This window comes from Onychomys torridus, chromosome 14, assembly GCF_903995425.1.
Source record: "Onychomys torridus chromosome 14, mOncTor1.1, whole genome shotgun sequence".
NCBI lineage: Eukaryota > Metazoa > Chordata > Mammalia > Rodentia > Cricetidae > Onychomys > Onychomys torridus.
In genome coordinates, this window is record NC_050456.1 from 20,746,035 (window position 1) to 20,770,805 (window position 24,771).

General features: G+C 40.5%; 1 protein-coding gene across 3 annotated transcripts in view; it reads right to left on the bottom strand.

Annotated features, from left to right (window-relative positions):
• Positions 1-24,771, bottom strand: part of Hectd1 (HECT domain E3 ubiquitin protein ligase 1) — an 88,884-nt gene that overhangs the window by 34,291 nt on the left and 29,822 nt on the right. For all 3 annotated transcript variants that reach the window (XM_036205472.1, XM_036205471.1, XM_036205470.1), the window contains exons 9-20: positions 22,948-23,062; positions 22,303-22,477; positions 19,499-19,637; positions 19,187-19,357; positions 14,284-14,506; positions 13,123-13,386; positions 12,942-13,018; positions 7,801-7,935; positions 5,188-5,334; positions 3,453-3,547; positions 1,582-1,687; positions 15-149 (exon numbers count right to left, since the gene is read on the bottom strand). In XM_036205472.1, coding sequence (XP_036061365.1) covers positions 15-149; positions 1,582-1,687; positions 3,453-3,547; positions 5,188-5,334; positions 7,801-7,935; positions 12,942-13,018; positions 13,123-13,386; positions 14,284-14,506; positions 19,187-19,357; positions 19,499-19,637; positions 22,303-22,477; positions 22,948-23,062 — 1,782 coding nt within the window. The remainder of the gene's footprint in view (positions 1-14; positions 150-1,581; positions 1,688-3,452; positions 3,548-5,187; positions 5,335-7,800; positions 7,936-12,941; positions 13,019-13,122; positions 13,387-14,283; positions 14,507-19,186; positions 19,358-19,498; positions 19,638-22,302; positions 22,478-22,947; positions 23,063-24,771) is intronic.

Consider the following 24,771-nt stretch of genomic DNA (forward strand, 5'->3'; position numbering starts at 1 on the left):
AGGCAGCAGCTCACCATTTTCAGCAGGTACTGCTCCAGAGACTCAACTGTAGCCAAGGGCTCCATCTTCAGCATTCTGCCAGTCCGGTCTATCAGGGCTGTCTCGCCAGGCGCACGCTCCAGACGAAAGCGTAGTCTTCTTGTAAGTATCTGCACAGAAACCATCAACATCCGTCAGAACATGCTGTTCCTGTTGGGTTTGTAACAACAACTGCTTCACAAACATGAACACGCGAACAAATGAGATTATCATAAAGTACAGTCGTAACGGGAGGATGAAGCCAGGGGTGCTGGCACAGCTGCAGTACCAGCAGCTGGAAAAGGAGCCAGACTGAGTGACCTGTAAAACCTGGCCTCAAAAAAATGAAAAATAACCCAAGGAATTAGATCAATAAATGTTTCTACATGGCTTGTAAAAAGGTTCAATGACAGTGATTGCAAGGAGAAAAGTTAACTTACTAGAATTTCCAAACTTCAAATATACATAGTACATTCACAGAGCCATGTGTGGTGGTGCACACCTTTAATCTCAGCACTCGGGAGGAAGAGGCAGGTGGATCTCTGTGAGTTTGAAGCCAGTCAGGTCTATATAATGAGTTCCAGGACAGCCAGGGCTACATAGTGAGACCCTGCCCCCCCTAAAAAAACAAAACTAAATGAAAAAATATAGCTTATAATCATAAATTACAGTTAAGTTTAAGTAGCTAATGAACTTATTCCTTTGCAGCCACAACATATATGATCTGAGGCTAATGAGCCTTTCATAAAGTACACATCTATTTACTTATTATTTGTGTGTGAGTGCACACTTGCACAAGAGGAAATCAAGAGGATAATCCATAGGAGTCCACCTCTCTCTCCACCACATGGGTTCTAGGAATCAAACACAGGTCATCAAGCTTGCCAGCAAGCACTCACTGGCTGTAAAAGTTAGTTGTTGTTGTTTTTTTTTTTTTTAATTTATGTTTTAATTTATTCTATGTGTCTTTTACATCATGTATGTTGATCTCATTCATTTCTCTGTCCCTTCATATCTGCCCTGCCCCCCTGCACCACCCCATTAAAATAAAGTCTAAGAGAGAAAAAGAAGAAAGAATTAAAAATCTTGTCACAGAAGCTGCAGTGTGACACAGTGATCTCACGCTGTAGATGCCTTTGTCCAAAATCTTTACTTGCAAGTGTTCGTTGCAATGAGCCATTGATCTGGTTTGAGGCCTCTGGTTTCTACTACACTATGGATACTGGGCAAAACATTCATACACTGAATCTTTCCTTAAAAAAATCAAATGGTGCCGGGCGGCGGTGGTGGTGGTCGTGGCGGCGCTTGGAAGGCAGAGGCAGGCGAATCTCTGTGAGTTCGAGGCCAGTCTGGTCTACAGAGTGAAATCCAGGACAGGATCCAAAACTACACAGAGAAACCCTGTCTTGAAAAACCACAATCGAATGGCATTTAAACTATGAACTTAAAAGATTAAGCTGAAAAATTTCCTAATCCAATATAAAAGGAAGCACATTTTTAAATAAAGGTAAAGCATCACTGTTCCTAAATGTGCTGGTTGTAAAGAGCTGTTTTCACAGTTACCTGGAGGTTATATGTGGATCCTGGTGTATCATACAAATGGAGAGGTAGTCGTTCAATTGACTCTAGCACAGCTATTAACTTTCGAATCAATGCAACTGCTGGTCTACTGTGGGGACAAAAGGGAGAGCTGTTATGTAACTGCATGCGAATATTCACGTCTCAGTCACCAACTGTGCAAAGACAGTGAACTAGACAAGTCCCTCTCATCCAGTCATTTGTGTGAACAATAAAGAGGTCACACAAGGACCTGCAGTGGTCAGTCGGCTCTCTCCTCCCAGCATGTGGACCAGGGGGAATCAGATCCCACAGACCTCAGCACTGCGGAACAGCCAGAGAGACTCTCCTAACTCAGTTTCTTTGCTTCAGAATCCAAGATATGGCCTAGAGAAATGGCCAAGTAGCTAAGAGTATTAGTGCTCTTGCAGAGACCTGAGTATGGTTCCCAGATCCACCCCAGGGGGCTCACAACCACCTGTAACACCAGCTCCAGCAGATCTGATGTCCTCCTCTGGCCGTCAAAGGTACCTGTGCTTATACATACCCATACATAGACTAATAAAATTTTCAATTAAATGCACAGCATATGTATATCTTAATATTTGGATAGCTATAACATGTGTTACATTTAGTACAGTAATATTGTCTTTTCTTTGTTTTTTTTATCTGGGGAAGTGTGGAGACAGGGTTTCTAGGAACTTGCTCTGTAGCCTGGTAAACCATGAGTGTTCAATTCTCTTGCCTCTGCCTCCTTAGTGCAAGGATTACATACATGTTGCCACTACACATGGCTGAACACAGAAATATTTCAATTCACTGTTATCAGTCAGTTATACAACTACCACATTGAAAAGTAGGAGAAATGGTGCAATGTACCATCAGCGACCAAAATCCAGCTTCAACAATTCGAGACAAAAGGCCAATCTGCTTTTATTTATACCCAGAAGACCTCACTCCATTGTCTTTTGAAGAAAATGGCAGAGCCAGAAAGATCTCTGTGAGTTCAAGGCCAGCCTGGTCTACAGAGCACCAGAAACTACACAGAGAAACCCTGTCTCAAAAAACAAAAACAAAAACAAAAAAAAAGAAGAAAGGATGGTGGGAATTCTTTAGCTCGGGTTGGTCTTGAACTCACAATCCTCCTGCTACCTACCATCTCCTGAGTAACAAGATTACAGCTGTGTGGTGTCTCACCACCACATCCAGTTTTTTATAATAATGAAACAGACGTTTACTATGTAGTCAAACAGGCATGTACTTTAAACTAAGTGATCCCCTGAGGTCTTAACAAACGTGGTTTACTTTCTTCTGCTAGATTCAAATAACATTTCAATTTTTTTCATTTATATTTATCAAGCTACTTTCACTGAAAGTGTGTATAAACAGAGTGATTTAAAGGAAGCATACCAAGTATGCAAACACTACAACTATCAAAATAATAGAAATCTGGGGTTCATTTTGACCTTGGTGCTGGACATTGAACCCAGCATCGCACAAGATGCACACGCTTGCCCACACTCCCAGGCTCTGGGCTTTACCCCAGCATCGCACAAGATGCACACGCTTGCCCTCACTCCCAGGCTCTGGGCTTTACCCCAGCATCGCACAAGATGCACACGCTTGCCCACACTCCCAGGCTCTGGGCTTTACCCCAGCATTGCACAAGATGCACACGCTTGCCCTCACTCCCAGGCTCTGGGCTTTACCCCAGCATCGCACAAGATGCACACGCTTGCCCACACTCCCAGGCTCTGGGCTTTACCCCAGCATCGCACAAGATGCACACGCTTGCCCACACTCCCAGGCTCTGGGCTTTATCCCAGCATCGCACAAGATGCACACGCTTGCCCACACTCCCAGGCTCTGGGCTTTACCTGTCATCGTCTTCGCTTTCACTGAAGGCTGTTTTGAAGACATTTATTCTTTCTACCAGTTGACTACAATCTTGCTTCATATCCAAATCTATGCTCTGAAGAAAAGCAAAAAGTAGGTAAAATAAAAGCACATTTATAAATTTTACTGCAATTTATCAGAAGCTTATAAAGACATGAGCATTTTAAATTATCAATACAATTTCAGTAGACTCATTACTCATTCAGTCTTTCAATTAAAAACAAAAGGCCGGTGGGCTTCGTAGGCAGTGACTGACATGCAGGTGTTTCTCTTCACTAATGTCATCAGGGAGTCACGAATTATGCTGTTATTCTAGTGTTTCTCAAAGTAGGCCCAGTGACCTTCGAATGTACGAGAACCAATCATTTCCATTTTCACTGTGCTACTTCAATGAGTTTAGAGGAAAAACACATCAAAATGATGGCTTCATAGATCCTAATAAATAATACATTATCAATTACTACTATAATTTCAGTAAATGAAAATACAAATGGTAAAATTCCTGAACATGAGACCCATTGAAATTAAAGACTTTAAGAAAATTTGAGGGGGCTGGAGAGACGGCTCAGAGGTTAAGAGCACTGGCTGCTCTTCCAGAGGTCCTGAGTTCAATTCCCAGCAACCGCATGGTAGCTCACAACCATCTATAATGAGATCTGGTGCCCTCTTCTGGTGTGCAGACATACATACAAACAGAATACTGTGTACATAATAAATAAATCTTAAAAAAAAAAAAAAAGAAAAGAAAAGAAAATTTGAACTTAATCACCAAATACAAATAAAAGATTTAAGCTGGGAGGTGGTGGCACAGGCACTTGGGAGGCAGAGGCAGGCAGATCTCTGAGTTCTGAGTTCAAGGACAGCCTGATCTACAGAGTGAGTTCCAGGACAGCCAGGGCTACACAGAGAAACTGTCTCTTTTTTTTTTTTTTTTTTTTTTTTTCCGGGTGGTTGGGGCTGGAGAGCGGGCTCAGTGGTTGAGAGAACTAACCGGCTGCTCTCCCAGTGGACCTACATTCTATGCCCAGCACCCACATGCAGGTCACATCCACCTGTAACTACAGTTCTAGGGGACCCAATGCCCTTTTCTGGCCTGCAAGGGCACTGCATACATGTGGTGTTCATACATGCAGGCAAAACACACACACACACACATAAAGTAATAAAATAACTTAAAATTTTAAAGTTAAAAAAGGAATTAAAATGGCAAGTAGAACTGAAATAAGTATGTTTTTCTTCACTGACATAGGAGAAAATATTTTTACAAAACTGAGATATTTACAGTAGACTGAGTGTAAGAGAAATATGATTGTCAGTAACGATCACATGATCACATTTTGCTTTCTAACACTGTTTTACAAAGTTACATCAAGCAAATGATTTAAATACTTAAGTTACTCTATTTTAGGTAAGTGCTGAGGAAATTAGAGCATTGAATGAGGTTAACTCTTAGGCTAAAGTGTTTTTTCAATGAAATCTTCACTAAAATAAAACAGGAGAACATAAAAATCAAATAGATTAAAATACTTCATTCAATTAGCTTAATGTAATGATGTAATTTAAAGGCAGAGTAATTCAAAATATTAACATTCAACATCTACTTAGTTTTAAAATATTTCTTAAATAACAATACTTAAAACCAGTCTACCAAAAGCAGAACCACAAACACTCTTTGAAACTGTATTATGCTTTGTTTCTAGTACTAAATGAACTTACATTATTTAAAACAGTAAGAAGTGCTTGGACTAACCCACTACTACACATTTCATATGGTGAAATTGTGTTCTCATCCTTAAGAAGGACAATTAGGTTTTCTAAAGCCGTCTTCATTAAATCTCGCCAAGTGTTTTCACCTTCAATACACTGAAAGAAAGAAAGAGTTAATGAAGACAATGTAAAAACACAGTCCTTAAGAAATAACATGTGGCCGGGTGGTGGTGGCACATGCCTTCAACGCACAGAGAGGCAGGTGGATCTCTGTGAGTTCGAGGCCAGCCTGGGCTACAGAGTGAGTTCCAGGAAAGGCGCAAAGCTACACAGAGAAACCCTGTCTTGGAAAACAAAAAAAACAAAAAACAAAAAACAAAACAAAAAACAAAAACAAAACAACAACAACAACAACAACAAAAAACCCCAAGAAAATAACATGTAACACCAATCACTGTAAAAACGGATTAATTATTACACTAGATTAAAGCTCATATTACCAAAGCAATTACTCCTAGTAAGCTGACAATATTTGTTTATGGAAAGCCCACAATACTTTAGAGATTAAAAAAAATTAATTATGTGTGTGGTGGTGGTTAGGGTGCACATGTGTGCTGGGGCCTCTGAGTCCCCTGGCATCAGATACCCCAGAGCTGGTGTTACAGGTGGTTGTGAGCTACCCCACCTTGTGTGCCAGGAACCAAACCTAGATCTTCTGCAAAAGCAGTATATACTCTTTTTTTCCCCTGATTTTTTTTCTTTTCTTTCTTTCTTTCTTTTTTTTTTTTTAATTTAACTTCATTTTATGTGCATTGGTATGAGGGTGTCAGATGCCCTAGAACTAGAGTTACAGTTAAGAGCTGCCATGTGGGTGCTGGGAATTGAACCACCATCCTCTAGAAGGGCAGCCAGTGCTCTAAACTGCTGAGCCATCTCTCCAGCCCCTTCTTTCTTGTTTTTTTGAGACAAAGTTTCTCTGTGTAACAGCCCTGGATGTCCTAAAACTCACTCTATGGTCTCAAACTCACACAGATCCGTCTGCCTCTGCCTCCTGAGTGCTGGGGTTAAAGCCATGCGCCACACTGCCCGGCTGCAATATATACTCTTAACCACTGAGCTATATCTCTGGCCCTATTAAGTCACAGAATTCCTGTTGAATCCTGCTATACCACAGCATTTCTGTTGACTCCTGATTATTGCAATACTGCAAAGCAGTCACAGAAAATGTAAAATTAATAAGCAAGGCTATGAGCAATCAAACCATTTCATGACAGTGAAATTTTGTCTTCATATCATTTTCATGTAGCATGAAACCTTCCCTCTTTTTGACCTTTTGTTTTGTTGTTTTGTTTTGAGACAGGGTTTCTCTGTGTAGTCCTGGCTGTCCTGGAACTCACGCTGTAGACCAGGCTGGCCTCAAACTCATAAAGATTCACCTGCCTTTGCCTCCTGAATGTCTTTTTTGACTATTTAACAACATAAAAATTGGGGTCTGGCTGGGGTACACGCCTTTAATCCCAGCACTTGGGAGGCAGTGGCAGGTGGATCTCAGTGAGTTCAAGGCCAGTATAGTCTACAAAATGTGTTCCAGGACAGCCAGGGCTGTTACACAGAGAAACCTTGTCTTGAGGGGTCTGGAGAGATGGCTCAGTGGTCAAGAACACCTATTGCTCTTAATCAGGGACCTGAGTTCACTTTCCCAGCATCTATGTGGTAGATCATAACCATCTATAACTCCAGTTCCAGGGGATCCTATGACTATTTCATGTAGGTAAGACACTCATACACATAAAATGAAAACATATTTTAAAAATTTAAACATAAAAATTACTCTTGCCTCATAAAACCATATTGAACTCAGTGTAAGAATAAATTTGGTTGGTGGGCTATAATTTCCTGGCTCTTACTAGAACATAAAAGACACGGGGTGAGGAGTGGAGTTAAGAACAGGACATACCACAAACTAAAATTGTCTCAGAATCAAGACACTGAGACCGAGCATACAACCCTATAAACCCCCACTCTTGGGATGCTGAGATAAGAACATTATGAGTTCAAGACCATCATGAGCCAAGCAGGTGCAGTTGATCTCAAAAAGGAAAAAGAGAAGGCAGACATAGTGGTGAAGGCCAGTAATCTCAGCACTTAGGAGCCTGCGGCCAGAGGACCCCCTAAAGTTTGAAGGCAGCCAGGATAGCCAAGTCTACATAGAAAGTCCACGCCTCAAAAATATAAAAAGCAGCTGGGCGGTGGTGGTGCACAACTTTAATTCCAGCACTCGGGAGGCAGAGGCAGGCATATGTTTGTGAGTTCTAAGCCAGCCTTGGTCTATAGAGTGAGATCTAGGAGAGGCTCCAAAGCTACACAGAGAAACCGTGTCTCAAAAGAACAAACAAACAAACAAATATAAAAAGCAGAGACTAGAAAGAACTAGGTTCAGCTCCTAGCATACACATGGTGGCTCACAACCATCTCTAATGCCATATCAAGGGGTTCTCATGCCTTCCTCTGGCCACTGTGTGCACCACATACTCGGTGTACAGACATATCCATGTAGGCAAGACACTCAAACACACAAAACAAATGAACATAATAATCTAAAAACAAGAGAGCTTTACATACTTGTCTATTTGTATGAAGTTCCCAAGATGACTCTAACTGAGTTGCTATATTTCTGAGTGTAACCACTACTCCCCGAGGCATGCTTTCAACAGCTTTAAAGTGGTCATCATACAAATCTCGAGCCATAGTTCGTACCTGTCAAAATAAGCCAAGACATTATAAATTCCACTACAATGATCAACTTTACCAACTCTGCAGCTCATTTATCTGTCTGTCTATCTGTCTCTCCATCTAGCTATCTCTCTCAGGCACTTGATCACAAACCTTTAAGAAATAAGACTTTTGGCCAGGCGGTGGTGGCGCATGCCTTTAATCCCGGCACTTGGGAGGCAGAGGAAGGCAGATCTTTGTGAGTTCGAGGCCAGCCTGATCTATAGAGTGAGATCCAGGAAAGGAGCAAAGCTACACAGAGAAACCCTGTCTCGGAAATATAAATAAATAAGACTTTTGAAGCTATGAGTATATAGCTCAGCAGTCTGCCTAACATGAATACACAAAGTTCAATCTCCATCATCACCATAAAAACATAACAAAAAAGTAAGATTTCCATCCCGTATTAACTTCTACATTGTTATTATTCTTACTCACATGTTCTACTTGCTTAAAAGATAATGATAGATTTCAAATGTTTACTAAAATACCTCTTTAAAATGACCAATAGTACCCTTTATTTTCAAAATAAAAGTAACCTTTTCATGATTAACCAGTTAGAAATACATAAATACATATATAATTACTCCCTCCCGCAAAAGGAGAAAAATCAAATCACTTACGATTCTAACAACCAAAGCTTAGCTTACCCTTTTAACATTCTGGGATATAACAGGCTTTTAAATATCACTCACGTATCATACATATTTACACTTACAAGTTTACATATTTCACCATGAGAAGGAATGATCAATGAAATTAAAATTAAAGTACCCAAAAGAGCAAGCCACATTAAGTTCTGATCAATTTTAGTGCATGACACTATTAACAAACGTTACACTGTTGAACATTTTTACAAATTATGTAAATTATTTAATGAAACAAGTATTTACTTATATTATTAACTAATGCAAATTTAGAGTTTCTCTAATTTTTTTTAAAGATTTATTTATTTATTATGTATACAGTGTTCTGCCTGCGCACCAGAAGAGGGCACCAGATCTTATTACAGGTGGTTGTGAGCCACCACGTGGTTGTTGGGAATTGAACTCAGGACCTCTGGAAGAACAGCCAGTGCTCTTAACCACTGAGCCATCTCTCCAGCCCCCAGTGTTTCTCTAATTTGATCTTGATTTTAACTCTAATGCAACAGGAAACAAACTATCCTTCTAGTACTTCCAAGTACTTCAAGCACCGGAAAGATGGCTCCAAGATTAAGAGTACATATTGCTCAGAGGACCTGACTTTGGGTCCCAGCACTAAAACTGGATAGCTCCATGGGATCTGATGCCTTCTTCTAGCCTCCATGAGAATCCACACCACACACAGGTGCTACACACATGCACGCACCCACGCACCCACACACAACAAATACATCCTTCTTGTTTTTCCAAGACAGGTTTCTCTCTGTAGTCCTGGTTGGCATCCACATGGTGGCTCACAACCAACTGTAATGAGATCTGGTGCCCTCTTCTGGCCTGCAGTCATACAGTATACATAATAAATAAAATAAATCTTAAAAAAAAAAAAAAAAAGGAACCAACAGGAGCTCAAGCCTGTGATAGAGAAGGCCTTGTCTCAAAACCAAAGGAAAAAAATTTAGGAAGGAAATAAATAAACCAATCAAGAGCTAGGATGAAGCTCAGTGTAGAATGCTTCCCAAACACAGCACAAAACTCCGGGTTTGATCCTCAGTTAAAAGAAAAAGGGGGGGAAGAGGTGGAGTGAAGCATTAATCCTCTCTGACTTTAAGAGAATAAAAATGTAAGATTGAGACAATGTTCTCACTGATTTATGATATTCATTATCAAACTTCACTTAGTTCTAAATCTAGATGTGGTTGGTGTGGATACACCACACAAGCCAAGCATACTGTTCTGAAAACCAGAAGTTCCAAAACCTAAAAACTTTTAACTAATAGCGTGATACAACATCATTAAAGCCATCACATACAAGGCTGGGGACATGGCTCAGAGGTGCAGCATTGCCAAGCCTGAACAAGACCATGAGTGCTTCCACCCTTGGAACTAAAAACAAGAATGTTGTAGAAAATTATCTGCACAAGGTACATACGAAAGAAATACAAATAAATTGGTTCTGGTTTTTACCATGCTAGGATTATTCCCAGGACCCCAAACATGCTAGGTAAGTGCTCTAATACATATCCTTAAGACAGACTTGGGTCCTACCCTCAGTATACAAATTTCCCAGGAACCAGAAAATTCTACCTGTGAACCATAACTGGTTAAAACATTTCCACAATTAATAGCCAACACTAGGGATTCCCAGAAACTCCTGAGCTAGGTATCATTGAGTTAGCTACTCATCAGCCTTTAAGGACTCTATATTGAGACATCTGCCTAGTCATTAAAATTTGTTGCTGCTCTCAGACTCTATTCTAGTATTTCTCATACGTCCATGGTTCTTCATGAATATGTGAAGTTCAGCTGAGTTCAAATAAGATGCTGTTCCCGCTCTATGTAGTATCATGTTTTAAATGTCTGTGTTGTTTTTGTTCACTTCACGGTTTCACACGTGATACAGAGGTACTCTCTACTTTGTAAGCACAGTGTGACCATGCAGCACAGATGCACACAAAATCAAAGAGACAGAGAAAGAGACAGAGAGAAATATGTTGAGGCATGGCAATGCTATGGTCAAGCAAAATGTTGCAATCAACAATACCCATAAAATATCTTTTAACAGGAACACACAAAAATATGATCCTCTGCGCCAATTCACTAAATGTCTGTGAATGAGGAATGCTGTATTCATTTCAAATTCCAAGTCCTGTCTTGAGTCAAGTACTTCTCTTTCCATCCTTCCCTCCCTCCCTCTCTCCCTTCTTCCTTCCTTCTAAGACAGAGTCTAACTGTACAGCCCTGGCTGTCCTAGAACTCTCAGTGAAGAAGGGGTTGGCTTCAAACTCAGAGCTCTGCCTGCCTCTACCTCCCAAGTACTAGGATTAAAAGTGTAAGATGTTTCTTTCAGAAGTGTTTCAAATATATTCTGAATTAAAACTAATATCTGACCTTATGCTCTTTTAAAAAACACATACAGAAGCAACAAACACTTTCATATAGCTATAAAGGATACCTGTTAGTTTATTTATCCATTGACTGTGTGTGCATGTACATGTGCAGGCCAGAGAACAATCTGTGAAGACTCAGTCCTCTTCTGTACCATGTGAGTCCCAGGGATTTAATGCAGGGTGGTCAATAAGCACTTTTATCCACTGTACCATCTTGATGGCTCTAGATTTATCTTTAAAAACTGAGCTAAATGCTTCTAAAATCTACAAAGAGGAAACGTCTCCAGGGTAACCCAGAACATTGTTTTGAAACAGGGTCTTGTGATGTAGCTGGCCTAGGCAGGCCTCAAACTTGCTATATAGTCCAAGCTTGCCTAGAATTCGATCACCATGCCTCAACTATAGATACGTCACCATGCCTCACCATTAGTGTTGTTGTTTTTAAAAATCTTTTTTTTTTTTTGCTCCAACTAAAACTCATTTTTTTTTTGCCGGTGGTGGTGGCACACGCCTTTAATCCCAGTAATCAGGAGGCAGAGGCAGGTGGATCTCTGTGAGTTCAAGGCCAGCCTGGGCTACAAAGGGAGACCCAGAATAGGCACCAAAACTACACAGAGAAACCCTGTCTTGAAAAAAAAAAACCCAAAAACTCATTTTTTAAGTTTTCTCTTCCCTAGTCTCAAGTAGCTACAAACATTGTATTTTAAAAGTATTTTCTGGGCCAGTCATGCCCTTAAACCTAGCAGGTAGGAAGAGGCAGGCAAATCTTGAAAGTTGAGTCCAGCCTGGTCTACCTAGTGAGTTCCAAGCCAGCTACATAGTGAGATCCTATCTCTAAAGAAGCAAAAACCACTTTGTGTAACCATGTTGGTAAGAGACAAGCATCTGTCGCTAAAAACTGTTCAGTCTGAGACTATTTTAATTTCTTTTAAGTAGGCCAAATGCAAGAACACCTGGTAAAGTAACATTAGAGTTCTACTGGCCTTATATTTTACCTGTTTAGTTTTGTGGTTCTGGGGACTGAGTCCAAGACCTCACACACACTCACAAGCACTCTACCACTGGGCTGTCCCTAACCCTCTTTTCACTTTTTGAGATCCCAGAGCCTCACCAAGTTGCACAGGCTGGCCTCAAACACACTCTGTAGCCCAGGCATGCCTTGAATTTGTTAATCTTTCTGCTTCAGCTTCCTGTGTAGCTAGGTTATAGGCCCGTGCTGCTGGACTTGACAACTAGCCATGCTTTCAAAGAACAATGCATATCTGGTAAATAGAATTTTAAAATTTATACTAAGACTTTTTTTTTTAATGCAATAATGGGCTTGCTTTCACTGCGTTGGTCTGGGCTTGTTTTGTGGGTGGTGCTAGGAACCAGGTTAGGTGAATGCTCTACATTATACTCCTGGGCTCTTTATCCCTATCGTCCTCGGTCCATCCAAGTCAGCCATTAAATCAAGCACTAAAACTATCGGAACCCAGAACCAAACAGTGAAGTTACACCATCACAAAGTATTAAATCGGGATTAGGAAGTAAAATGACCATCTTCTAGCTTATTACTTAGCACAGGTGTACGTGCATGTACCCATGGAGCTCATGTGGAGACAATTCTTGGGGCTTAGTACTTTCCTTCCAGCATTTGAGGTTCCTGGATCTAACCAAGGTTGTCAGGTTTGGCAGCAAACACCCTTACCCACTGAGCCATCTCCCTAGCCCATAAAATTAAAAATATTTAAACAACTAAAGTTTCATTCTTTTTCTCTGATCCAATTTTCACTGGTTTTTAATGTTGGTGTATATATACAAACAAAACATAATAATTACGCAAAATAATTAACAAAGGGAAGAAGCATAACTAAAAATGTTGGGAAGCTTAAGTTACATGTGTAAGCTTTCCAATGCTCATCAGCTGTTCCTAAGGTTTGCAGTCAGCATAAAAGGGGAAAACACACTGCAGATGTACCTTTTGCTTTGTTTTTTCCAGCTTGGATTTTAATTTCCTGCCTCTTTTGCCAGTCCAGCCAGTCACAAACTCTGAACCTAGGGGAGAGGGGATGGCATACAATGTCAGAAAACATTCCCAGAATCCACTGATTACACCCCAACATATGCACTTATTCTCACTCAGAAATAGCACGACTTACCCAGAGACGTCTCTGCAGTAAACGAATGTTTAGTTCCTCTGTTAGATTCAAACACAAAACCAGGCAAATCTTCTTTTAGTATTGTAGCTTGCTGACCATCGGAGTTATGGATAGCAATTTCTCCTTCTTTCAAACATGTTAAGGACCAGTTCCCTACGGTGAGTTTGGCAGGGCCTGGTGCTGACAGTATAGGTTGACTTGAAGTAGATGGTTTTACTTGGCCTCGGGCTCTTTGTAACTTCTCTAAGAATTCACTTCTGCTTTCTATAAAGACAAAATATTGGTTTTTAAAAAAAATCTACCCTTCAACTATACCACATTATCAAAATGTAACTTCTATAAAGTAAGCATTCATAGTTTTATTCTTCAGTGTCCTCTGACTCGGCTGACCTATATAGGTTCAAGCTTAAGCAACTCTACAGACATCTTTTTTTTGTTTTAAGATTTATTTATTGATTATGTACACAGTGTTCTGTCTGCATGTATCCCTGCAGATCAGAAGAGGGCACCAGATCTCATTTCAGGTGGTTGTCAGCCACCATGTGGTTGCTGGGAATTGAACTCAGGACCTTTGGAAGAGCAGCCAGTACTCTTAACCACTGAGCCATTTCTCCAACCACTCTTTTTTTTTTTCTTTTAACTACAAATGAGGCTTCAGAGAAAAGATATAGCAAGACATCTATACACCTCTGCAATGTACTATGTCAGAACAAAAGAAAGCTTTATCTGAAAGACTGATAACATCAAAAGTAGCTGCAGTGTTGTTAATTGGCACATAAAAAAAAAAAAGTTATTTGTGACCTGGGCACGTGGTGGCCCAGACCTTTAATCCAAACACTTGGGAGGCAGAGGCAGGCAGATCTCTGAGTTCAAGGACAGCCTGGTCTACAGAGTGAGTTCCAGGACAGTCAGGGCTACACAGTGAAACCCTGTCTTTATTTAAAAAAAAAAAAAAAAAAAAAAAAAAGGCATTCTCAGGATAGTGTTGAACACCCAATCATTTTGCCTCCAATTCCCAAATGCTGGGATTACAGATATATACTATCATGCCCAGCTATAGCACATTTTCTCTATTAAAAAAAATAAAATCCCAACTACAGGGACAAAATTAAAGCCATAAAACCAAATTGCAGAAGGTAAGAAAATCTTACCAAGTCTTACCTGAACTATCCGATCCACCTTCAGGACTACCACTTGAATACATGGTGGCAAGTTTTCCATCCAAGATAAATCTGAACCATCCATTACTGCCATTAGATAATTCCAAGGCTGCAGCATCACTCCAAATATATAAGCAGTCCCTTCCCCGAATTATTGACCAGTCTCTCCAATGGTACGGTTTACCTTGCTGCAATTCTTTAGCATCTTCCTGTGGTTCATCTTCCTAAATGTGCACAAGATCCAATGAGATGTGTGAAATGATTCCATTTCAAATATTCACAAGTATTTTAAAACCATGAATATGAGCCAGATTTATAATTAAAACATAATATTTAGTTGCATGTAGCTCAATAATACTGTAATGAACTAATTACCTATTAAGTAAATCTTAAATAATAATTATGTAAACTGTATCCTATCCAGGCATGTTGGTAAAAGTCAGCGAATTAGAGCTTTATATTAATCCTCTGGAACATTGGTAAACTCACTACACTTCCAGTCCGTCAACCTAAAGAAGAGGACAGACACTAAGTGGAAGGCATATTATATAGATTGTGATATAACACAATCACCACACAGTCTTCTAAAATAAAATTCCTTGGATAAAGAAAATGTGATATACAAGTACACGGTGTATTACTCAGCTGTTAAAATAAAAGAATGAAACCCTGTTACCGCAACAACATGGATAATGCTAGAGGACAGGGTATGTTAAGTGAAGTACATGAAAAGACGGAGAAAAGATGAGCCACATGCCCTCACTTCTGTGGAATGAACATACAGATCCCTTGGAAAAAAAGAGTACAACAGTGGCTTCTGAAGGACAGGAAGGAGAGATTGGGAACACGGGGAAGACCGGCGACAGGTGCCCAAGCACAGGAAGCTGCTCTTCTACAGCACAGCAGGTGCCAGTCCACAGCCATCACTAGACCAGATGAGGAGCCTGAAGGGTCGCATTAGACACGATGCTAGTCACCCTGATTTGGTCATCACACATTGCGCATACTAATCATCTTCATCATGCTGTGTAGAATTATGTGCCAGTTAAACTTAGAAATAAATGAGTCAATTCAAAGCCCCAGTTCCTAGTCAGGTAAATCAAATATACTTTTTCTGACGACAGGTCTCATGTAGCCAAGACTGGCCTCAAACTCTGGGTATCTAAGGGTGACCTTAAACTCCTGGCTTAGAAAGGTTTTTTAGAACTAAGATAAAACTAACTTGTAACCACTTTGCAGTAGAGCCTAGGAGCCACAAGTCCTTATTGACCTTTGAAAGCTGAGAACAGGGCTGGTGAGTCGGCTCAGCAGGCAAAGGTTCTTGCCGCTGTGCCTGACAACCTGGACCCCACGTGGTAGTAGAAGAGAACCAACTTCTGCAACTTGTCCTGACGTCCAGACGCCAGAGTCCACATTCAAATAAACACACCATAAACATAAATACATAATAAAAATGAAAATGGGTAATATTGTCAGATATGTGACACATGCCTATAATGCACCCTCGGGAGACAGAAGCCGGAAGGAAGATCCTAAGTTAAGGACAGCCTATATTACAAAGGAAACTCAAAGCCAGCCTGAGCTACATACTGAGACCCTCTGTCAAGAAGCCAAAGGCTCAGGGCCAATGCAATGAAATGGGTCAGTGGGTAAAGGCACTTGCTGCCAAGTCTTACAAGCTGACTTCAATCCCTCAGCCCATGTGGTGGAAGGGGAGAATTCAAAGCGGAGAGTGCAGCTCAGTGACAGAGCACTTCTCTACAAGTCACAGCACCTTGAGTTCTTAAGCAGAGCTCTGGCAGAGCACCTGGGCAACAAGTCACATCCCAATTATGAAGCTTATAGAAAAACAGTTAGCTCTTATTCCGAGATGGAGAGAAGTGACTGGATAAGGCAGGAACGGGACCACCAGAGAGGAGGCAGCAAGGCATCTGGGCGATGCCAGGAAAAACGCAGTCCGTCCCATGTGCCACCTGGCAGCACAGCGTCCTGTTGGCTCCATATGCCATCCCTCTAACCCCCAACAACCTGGGAGGGAGGGCTACTACTGTTTCCAGTGCAGAGGAGACTTAAGACCACAAAGTTCATAGGCGGTGGAGCCAAAAAGTCAAGCCCTATCTTCTCTCAAATACATATGATGCTAGTTCTTGCACACTAAGCCAGTGTTTGGTATAACCTGGGGAGTTTGATTTAAACCACTTTTCAGGAGACAAAATGAAAATGTTTTTGTCTACTGTTACCCCAACATCTGTGTGTGTGTGAGTTACCCAAAAAGCGTCTACTTAGAAAGGGTGTAGCCAACACAAGACACCAGCTTCATCCCATTCACTCACTCCATGCAGTCAGTGGTTTGTTTGATGATTCCCAGGAACACAAAGGAGAGAGCAGGGGCTGCAGTGCAGCTCACGCCCAGGGTTGTGCGGTGGAGGAGACACCCCAAAATAGTCACCAAAACCATGAAATTATCAATTTCTTTAAACCTAAGGATTTCTGATTTCTGTGGGGCTGAAAAGATAGGTCAGGAAAACGTCTGCCACACAAACATAGGGAACTGAGTTCGACCCCCCCAGAACCCACAATAAAAAGCTGGGCATGATAACACATGCTTATAATCCTAGCCCTGAGCAGATGAAGAAGAAACTGGCCTGCTGGTCTAGCCCTAACAGTGAGAGCCTCAGGCTCCTGTAAGAGATCTGGTCTCAAAAAGCCATGGCAGGCCAGGTAAGATTGTTCCACAGGTATAAGCTACTGTGGTGCAGGCAGGCCTGCTGACCTGGGTTCACCCTCCAAAGGCCACATGAGGGTGAGAAGAGGGCAAACTCTATGAAGGTGACATCTGACCCCCAACACTGTCACACATACTCCCCACCTCACATACACGCACCGATAAAAACCTAGAAGAAAGTAAGGTGGCTGCTCCTCATGAACACTTGAGGTTGACCTCTAGCCTCCCTCCACATGTGCACATACATATCACACACACACACACACACACACACACACACACACACACACACTCTCTCTCTCTCTCTCTCTCTCCCTCTCTCCCTCTCTCTCTCTCCCTCCCTCCCTCCCTCCCTCTCTCTCTCTCTCTCTCTCTCTGCCCCACATCACATGAACTAATAAGAACCGAGCTTTTCAAATCCACTGTTTCCATGGTGAACAACTTAACATTAGACCAGATATATGGGGAAAAAGTTTCATGTGACAACAGGCAACATAATAAATAGTTCATGAAATTTCAGGAAAATGAAATGGAAGTCAGGGCCTTAGGCAGAGACAATTTTCTGGCTAGGATCATGAAAAAGTACCTACAGAATCCAACCTTGCAAACTGAGGAGGTAGATGCAAGCTTAAGATGTTTAACCCAACTGGACTAGGCAGAAACAGAATTCAGGGTTCGGGACCTAGTGAGTTAGTTACTCAGGTTATGTGTTATATTTTTCATCTTAAGAATTTTTAAATCTAATGCTGAACCACACATATGAACACAGGACAAATAAAATTCTGATGAACTCACTAGATATGATCAGGGCAGAGAGGAAAGAACTGGACTCAACCAGGCATGAGATAGAGTGACAGACAGAAGAGAGACAGACGGAGAGCAGCTGATGTCAGCAAATACTCCAACACACATACTATTTGAGACTTCGGCAAAGAAGGAGGAAATAAGGAAAAGATTTAAAGGACTAGCAGCCAAAAATTATCCCAATTTTACCAAATTTGGAAGAGCGTAAGTAAATATTAAAGACTATCAAGAAGGAATAGATTCTGCCTCCAAAAAAAGGGGCAAAAAGGCACAGAAGTACACGCACGCACATCACAAACACAGCTCCAAGCAAACTAAGAACGCTGTAAACCACAGCCCACCTTAGATAAGGCAGATTTTAACGCCAGTCAAGGAACAACTACCAACAAATACTGACACTAGATTATAGTTAAATAAGAAAAAGTATACTCAAATATTCTCCAGTAACTACCTACACATTGTTTACTAATTACAGAAGGAAACAGAGTAACATTATAGCGAGGAACGATGCCACACCTTGAACTTGAAATTGAGGGAGGAGTATTGCCATGATTTCAAGGACGCCCTGTACTACAGAGTAAATCCCAGGTCTGTCTGGACTAGAGTGCGATTCTGTCTCAAAGTTGCATCAGAGACAGCTAAGGAAAGAAACGTAATCAAGGGATCCAAGGCAACATGCCAACAGTTACAATGTGCCTCTTCAAAAGTTCACTGGCCAGGAGGAACTCAGCATCGCTTCTCTAACATAACTACTAAAACATGAAACTCAATTGCATCAGCAAGAAACAGGATACAATGCAAAGCCAAGCTGAGTCCTCAGAACACCAAGGCACTCTCTCCCTCAAAGATAAAGAAACAGGCAACAAAACTGTAAGGCCCTCAAGGACTTGGAAACTAAATGGAACACGTGCTATTTCAAAACCTACTGAATGTCTACCAACTAGAATTAACAGACTGTTACTCTGTCAACTATAATCCATATCCTGCCATCAGAAAAAATGTTAGTGCTGTTGTTATTTATTCAGTTCACAGCACCCCCACCCCAAGGAAGGAAAGAGATTCTGCCTCCAAACAATGCATAGACACATAAATGTGTATATGAAGATGATAAAGCAAATGGGGCAAAATATTAACAACTAATGGATATGACAGGAATTCTGATATTCTTTAAGTACATTTGGAACCTTGTCCTACATTTAAAATTATAACAAAAACTTTTAAAGGAAAATTGACCAAAAAGATACATATGTAATGCTATTTTATATTTCAATATATTTTCATATTACATTATATATCTGTCAAAAACCATCCTAAATTAAACATAGATTTCCATAAAACAAACCCTGTTATCAATATTACAATGAGGACCACTCACTTTTTCTGGTTTCGATTCCTCTTCATTCTCATCATCAGAAGAAGGACCTGCCAAAGCTGATACTTTGCTAATTACACCAAGTCTGGCTAGCTGATCTAAAAAAATATCACCACCTTTATCTACCAAATCCCTTATGATCTGCAAAGCTAGCAAGTGGCCGTCGTCATCGTCCTGGGGAGGAAAAAGAGGGAGCACATGAGAGCAGAAGTCAAGGAAGAGGAGAACATCCGTCCAGTCTCCTGGACGGACAGTCTGTCATCGGCACAAGGGAGGAGTTACAGCTAGGAGAGGGGCTCAGGCTGGGAGACGAACCTCCTGGTCCAGGACAGCTGCAGTGATCTCTACTAGTGTGGTGGGCAGATTGTGACCAACATCAGAATCACAAACTTCCTTTAACAGTGCTTCAGAGCAAAAATGAATCATTTTTCGAATTAGGGCAAGACTGGCTTTCCTTGAGAAGAAAAAAAGAATTTTATGAAACCCAAAGGCTCGAATTAGATAAATATTCAGCTATGTATTAGTAAAAACTTAAGTGTCCAACAATTTTACGAGTACTAATGAAAAGCATAAACTTAATAGCAAAAAATTAAGACTCTATGCTATCACAAGTTTGTTTACTATTTGGGTAATATATTATGTTAATCAAAACTAATCATCCTTAATACTCTTGTTAAATGCTATTCTATATTACATTTAATCAGCTTGGTTGCTAGCACAGCATGGTAACTTTAGAAAATGAGGTAAAAAGCATGCAAATACCTATGTCCCTCCTTCCCCCTCCTTTCTCTCTCTCTCTCTCTCTCTCTCTCTCTCACACACACACACACACACACACACACACACACACACACACACACTGACCCGTTATGAGGCAGGAATTCATTCACATAATTTAAAACATTACAGCTCTTTTAAACCATACAACAAACCACATGAAGTAGGTTTTATTATCTCAGTTTTACAAGGAAAGTCTAACACAGAGATAACAAATCAGTCTGAATTCACTTACCTCTACTGGTGTGCTATATTTTTATGAATACATATAAATATTTTATATTCACAAACTTCCTATTTAACACTACTTTATAAGCTAAGTTCACTTAAAAGCATGTTTCTATTATATTAAAAATAGCATCTTTGGAGCTGGAGAGATGGCTCAGTGGTTAGGAGCACTGATTGCTCTACCAGAGTACCTGGGTTCAATTCCCAGCACATGGCAGCTAACAACTGTCTGTAACTCCAAGATCTGATACCCTGACAGAGACACACACCAAGAAAAACACCAATGCACATAAAATAAGAATAAATTTTTTAAAAAAAAGAAAAGAAAGGCCATCATTTTGGGGCAACCACATTTTTTTTCTTGAATACTGAGAAATTTATCCATCTAAGCACTTAAACCACTTTTATATGGACTGAACACACATGAGGACAGCCTCCACACTTGCAAACTGATTTTTAAAAGGCTAGAAAGCCAGGTTGTGGTGATTCACACCTGTAGTTCTAGCACTCAGGAGTCAAAAGGGAAGAGATCTGCAAATCTAAGACTAGCCTGGGACACCATGAAGGTATAAAGCTCCTATCCAGCAAAGGACACCGTCATTTTAGTAAAGAGATGGTCTACAGAAAGTGAAGAATACTCTGCCAGCTATACAGTTGACAGGGTTAGTATCTAGAATATACAAAACCTAAACATGGGGGGGGGGGGGGAATCTCTTAAAGATTTGAGCATAGCTTCCCCAAACTGCTTCTGACACTCTTTCTGAGGTACAGGATTTGAGGAGAGCATTAGCCCAGAAAGCCATCTCTGGACAATGCAAGACACGACATTTGTTTTTGTTTTTGCTAGCTGTTAATACATTGATTATGAGTACTGTTGAATGCTCTGATATAACAGGAGTTAAAATTAACACATTTTAAAAAAAGTGTACCTTCAATACTTGGGTATGTGTTCAATAAAAATAACTAAAAAAGTTGGGGTTGGGGATTTAGCTCAGTGGTAGAACGTTTGCCTAGTAAGCGCAAGGCCCTGGGTTCAATCCTCAGCTCCAAAAAAAGAAAAAAGTTAAAAAAAATATTTGAGCATGGACTCAAAAGAAGTGGACATGTTAAAGGGGAAACATTATTCAGTGTTGGTAGGAATACAAACCATGTACAGCCACTATGGATTCAGTGTGGCAGTTCCAAGGGAGGAAGGAACAGATCTATCATACCATCCGGCTGCTCCATACCTGGGCATATGCCCAAAGGACTCTACATCCTACTCTCGAGATAACATGCCCATCCATGTTCATTGCTGCTCTATACTGCATATATGTCCATCAGCTGCTGAATGGACAATGAAAATGTGGTACATAGACACAATGGACTATTATTCAGCTGCCTCCAAAATGAAATTCACAGGTAAATGCATGGAACTCTCAACAATCATTATGAGTGAAATAACCCTGACTCAAAAAGACACATGACACACATGTTCTCATTTGTGAACACTAGCTTTGAAGATTACTATTTTTCAAGCATTCTTAAACCAGAAGCCAAGAGTAGTGGTGCAAAACTTTTAATCTCAGTCCTTGGAAGAGGCATGTTGTAGACTATTACTTTAACTGGGTGAAGATGGGTTACATTTGTTTATGCTGCATTTGTTTAATTATGTAAAGATGTGCTGCTGTTTTACCTTGCCTGCCTAAGGCACCTGATTGGTCTCATAAAAAGCTGAAAAGCCTAGCTAGGCAGTAGAGGGGCACGCAGGGCTGGCAGGCAGACAGAATAAGTAAAAGAGAATGGAGTGGAGAGAATAAGGGGGAAAGAGGAGACACCTGGGGCCAGCCAGGTAGCTGGCAGCCAGCCAAACACAGAGTAGAACATACAGAAGGAAAAGAAAGGTAAAAAGCCCTGAGGCAAAACGTAGATGAAGAAAAAGAAACAGGTTAATTTAAGTAATAAGAGTTAGCAAGAAACAAGCATAAGCTAAGGCTGAGCATTCATAACTAATATTGAGTTGATACTCCCACTTTCAACCTAATTTATATTCTTACTATATATTTTAAACAAATTCCAGATCCTTCTGAAAAATTGTAGCATCAGTATAATTTAAGCATGGTATGAATAGCTACCTTATGGAAGGTAACATAGTTTGCTGAAATGTTTGTGCAAACACAGGCAATAACCTCTTCAAGTATATTGGCGCCATTTCTGGATCTCCTTTGGGTTCATTACATTCTTCTTCATCTTTGTTTGTGTCTTTCTTTTTCTTGTCATCCCCTTTATTAACTGGGCACATCCAATCACCTACAAAGTATTATTTTTAAAAATGCATTTTGAAATACAATGTCCTTCAAGGAAAAAAATGTTAATATATACTCATTTCAAACTAAATTACCTGGGGATCAGAGTTCAATTTTCAGCACTACAGACAAAAAAGCCCTACTACCTACTCTGAAAACTTAAAACCCGTCACATCATTCTAGTTACACAGCTGCTACTCATTCTTTATATGACAACCCCAAATCTTTTAAGTTTAGATTTTATTTTCATTCTGGACTTACACAACTAGTCTCAAAAACCCGAAAGGGGCCAGAGGAATGACTGTTTGAGAGCACACATGCTCTTTCAGAGGACCTGAGTTTAGTTCCGAGGACTCACGTCAGGCAGCACACACACCCCATTATCTATGGAATTATTCTGCTTCCTAAGAATGGTTCATTTCTATAATGTATGTCTGCGGAAGGGAAGCTGAAGAGCAAAGGCACACAGCTCACCTGGAGACTGGAGGATGGCCACTACTTCACTGTGGCCTCTTTCTCGAGCTTTATCCAACGGTGTTTTCCCATCTTCGTCTCTTAGATCTGGATTTGCACCATGCCGTAAGAGAGTCTTATGAAGAAAAGCATTTAATTTTAATACAACAGCAGCTCTTATATCATTCAACTCTACAGTTTAAAGGTTTTCGCAAGCTGGAGAGATGGTTGAGCAGTTGAGAACACTTACTGGGGTTGGGGATTTAGCTCAGTGGTAGAGTGCTTGCCTAGCAAGCGCAAGGCCCGGGGTTCGATCCTCAGCTCCACAAAAAAAAAAAAAAAAAAAGAACACTTAACTGTTCTTGCAGAGGAGCTGGGTAAGGCTCCCACACTGATATGTGACTCACGACCACCTGCAAGTCTAGTTGCAAAGATCCTATTCCCTCTTCTGACCTACAACAGCTCCCTGAACACAGTGGTACACATACAAACATACAAACATACATACATACATACATACACTCAAGCACACAAACACATAAAATAAAAAATTTTTTTAAAGACTTTCCAGAGCTGGGCGGTGGTGACACACACCTTTAATCTCAGCACTTGGGAGGCAAAAGAAAAGGCAGGAGGATCTCCAAGTTCGAGGCCAGCCTGGTCTACAAAGTGAGTTCCAGGACAGTCAGGGCTAAGAGGAACCCTGTCTCAAAGCAAACAAACAAAGGCTTTCCAGAATCAATCATGCAGATACTAATACAAATCTTACCCTGTACCTATCACCTTAAAGGCAGATATTTGTATTTCAAACAATTACACACACATTTCACTTTATTATTTACTACCCCTCAAGGTATATTATATTCCAATCTGAATGTGTCACTCCTCCTGGCTTTTTACTTTAATTGAATTACCACACACTTGATGACCTGGCGATCAATCTCAGCATTTCCTATACAATGTCAATTACCAATCATGTGACCAAAAGTGCATCAAGACCTGTCCCTTCAATCATACCAAAAGAAATCTACAGATTCAATGCAATCCCCATCAAAATCCCAACACAATTCTTCACAGACTTGGAAAGAACAATACTCAACTTCATGTGGAAAAACAAAAGACCCAGGATAGCTAAAAGAATCCTGTGTACAATAAAGCAACCTCTGGAGGCATCACCATCCCTGACCTAAAGCTCTACTATAGAGCTATAGTAATAAAAACAGCTTGGTACTGGCATAAAAACAAACACATGGACCAATGGAATCGAATTGAAGACCCTGACATTAATCCAACACACATATGAACACCTGATTTTTGACAAAGAAAGCCAAAACTATACAATGGGGGGAAAAAAGTATCTTCAACAAATGGTGCTGGCATAACTGGATGTCAGTATGTAAAAGATTACAAATAGATCCATATCTGTCACCATGCACAAAACTCAAGTCCAAGTGGATCAAAGACCTCAACATACATCCAGTTACACTAAACTTAATAGAAGAGAAAGTAGGAAGTACTCTTGAACGCATCGGCACCAGAGATCACTTCCTAAATATAACACCAGCAGCACAGACACTGAGCACAACAATTAATAAATGGGACCTCTTGAAACTGAGAAGCTTTTGTAGGGCAAAAGACATGGTCAGTAAGACAAAAAGACAGCCTACAGAATGGGAAAAGACCTTCACCAACCCCACATCTGACAGAGGACTGATCTCCACAGTATATAAAGAACTCAAGAAACTAGACATCAAAATAATGAACAATTCAATTTAAAAATGGGCTAAAGAGCTAGACAGAGAATTCTCAAAAGAAGACTCTGAAATGGCTGAAAGATATTTAAAG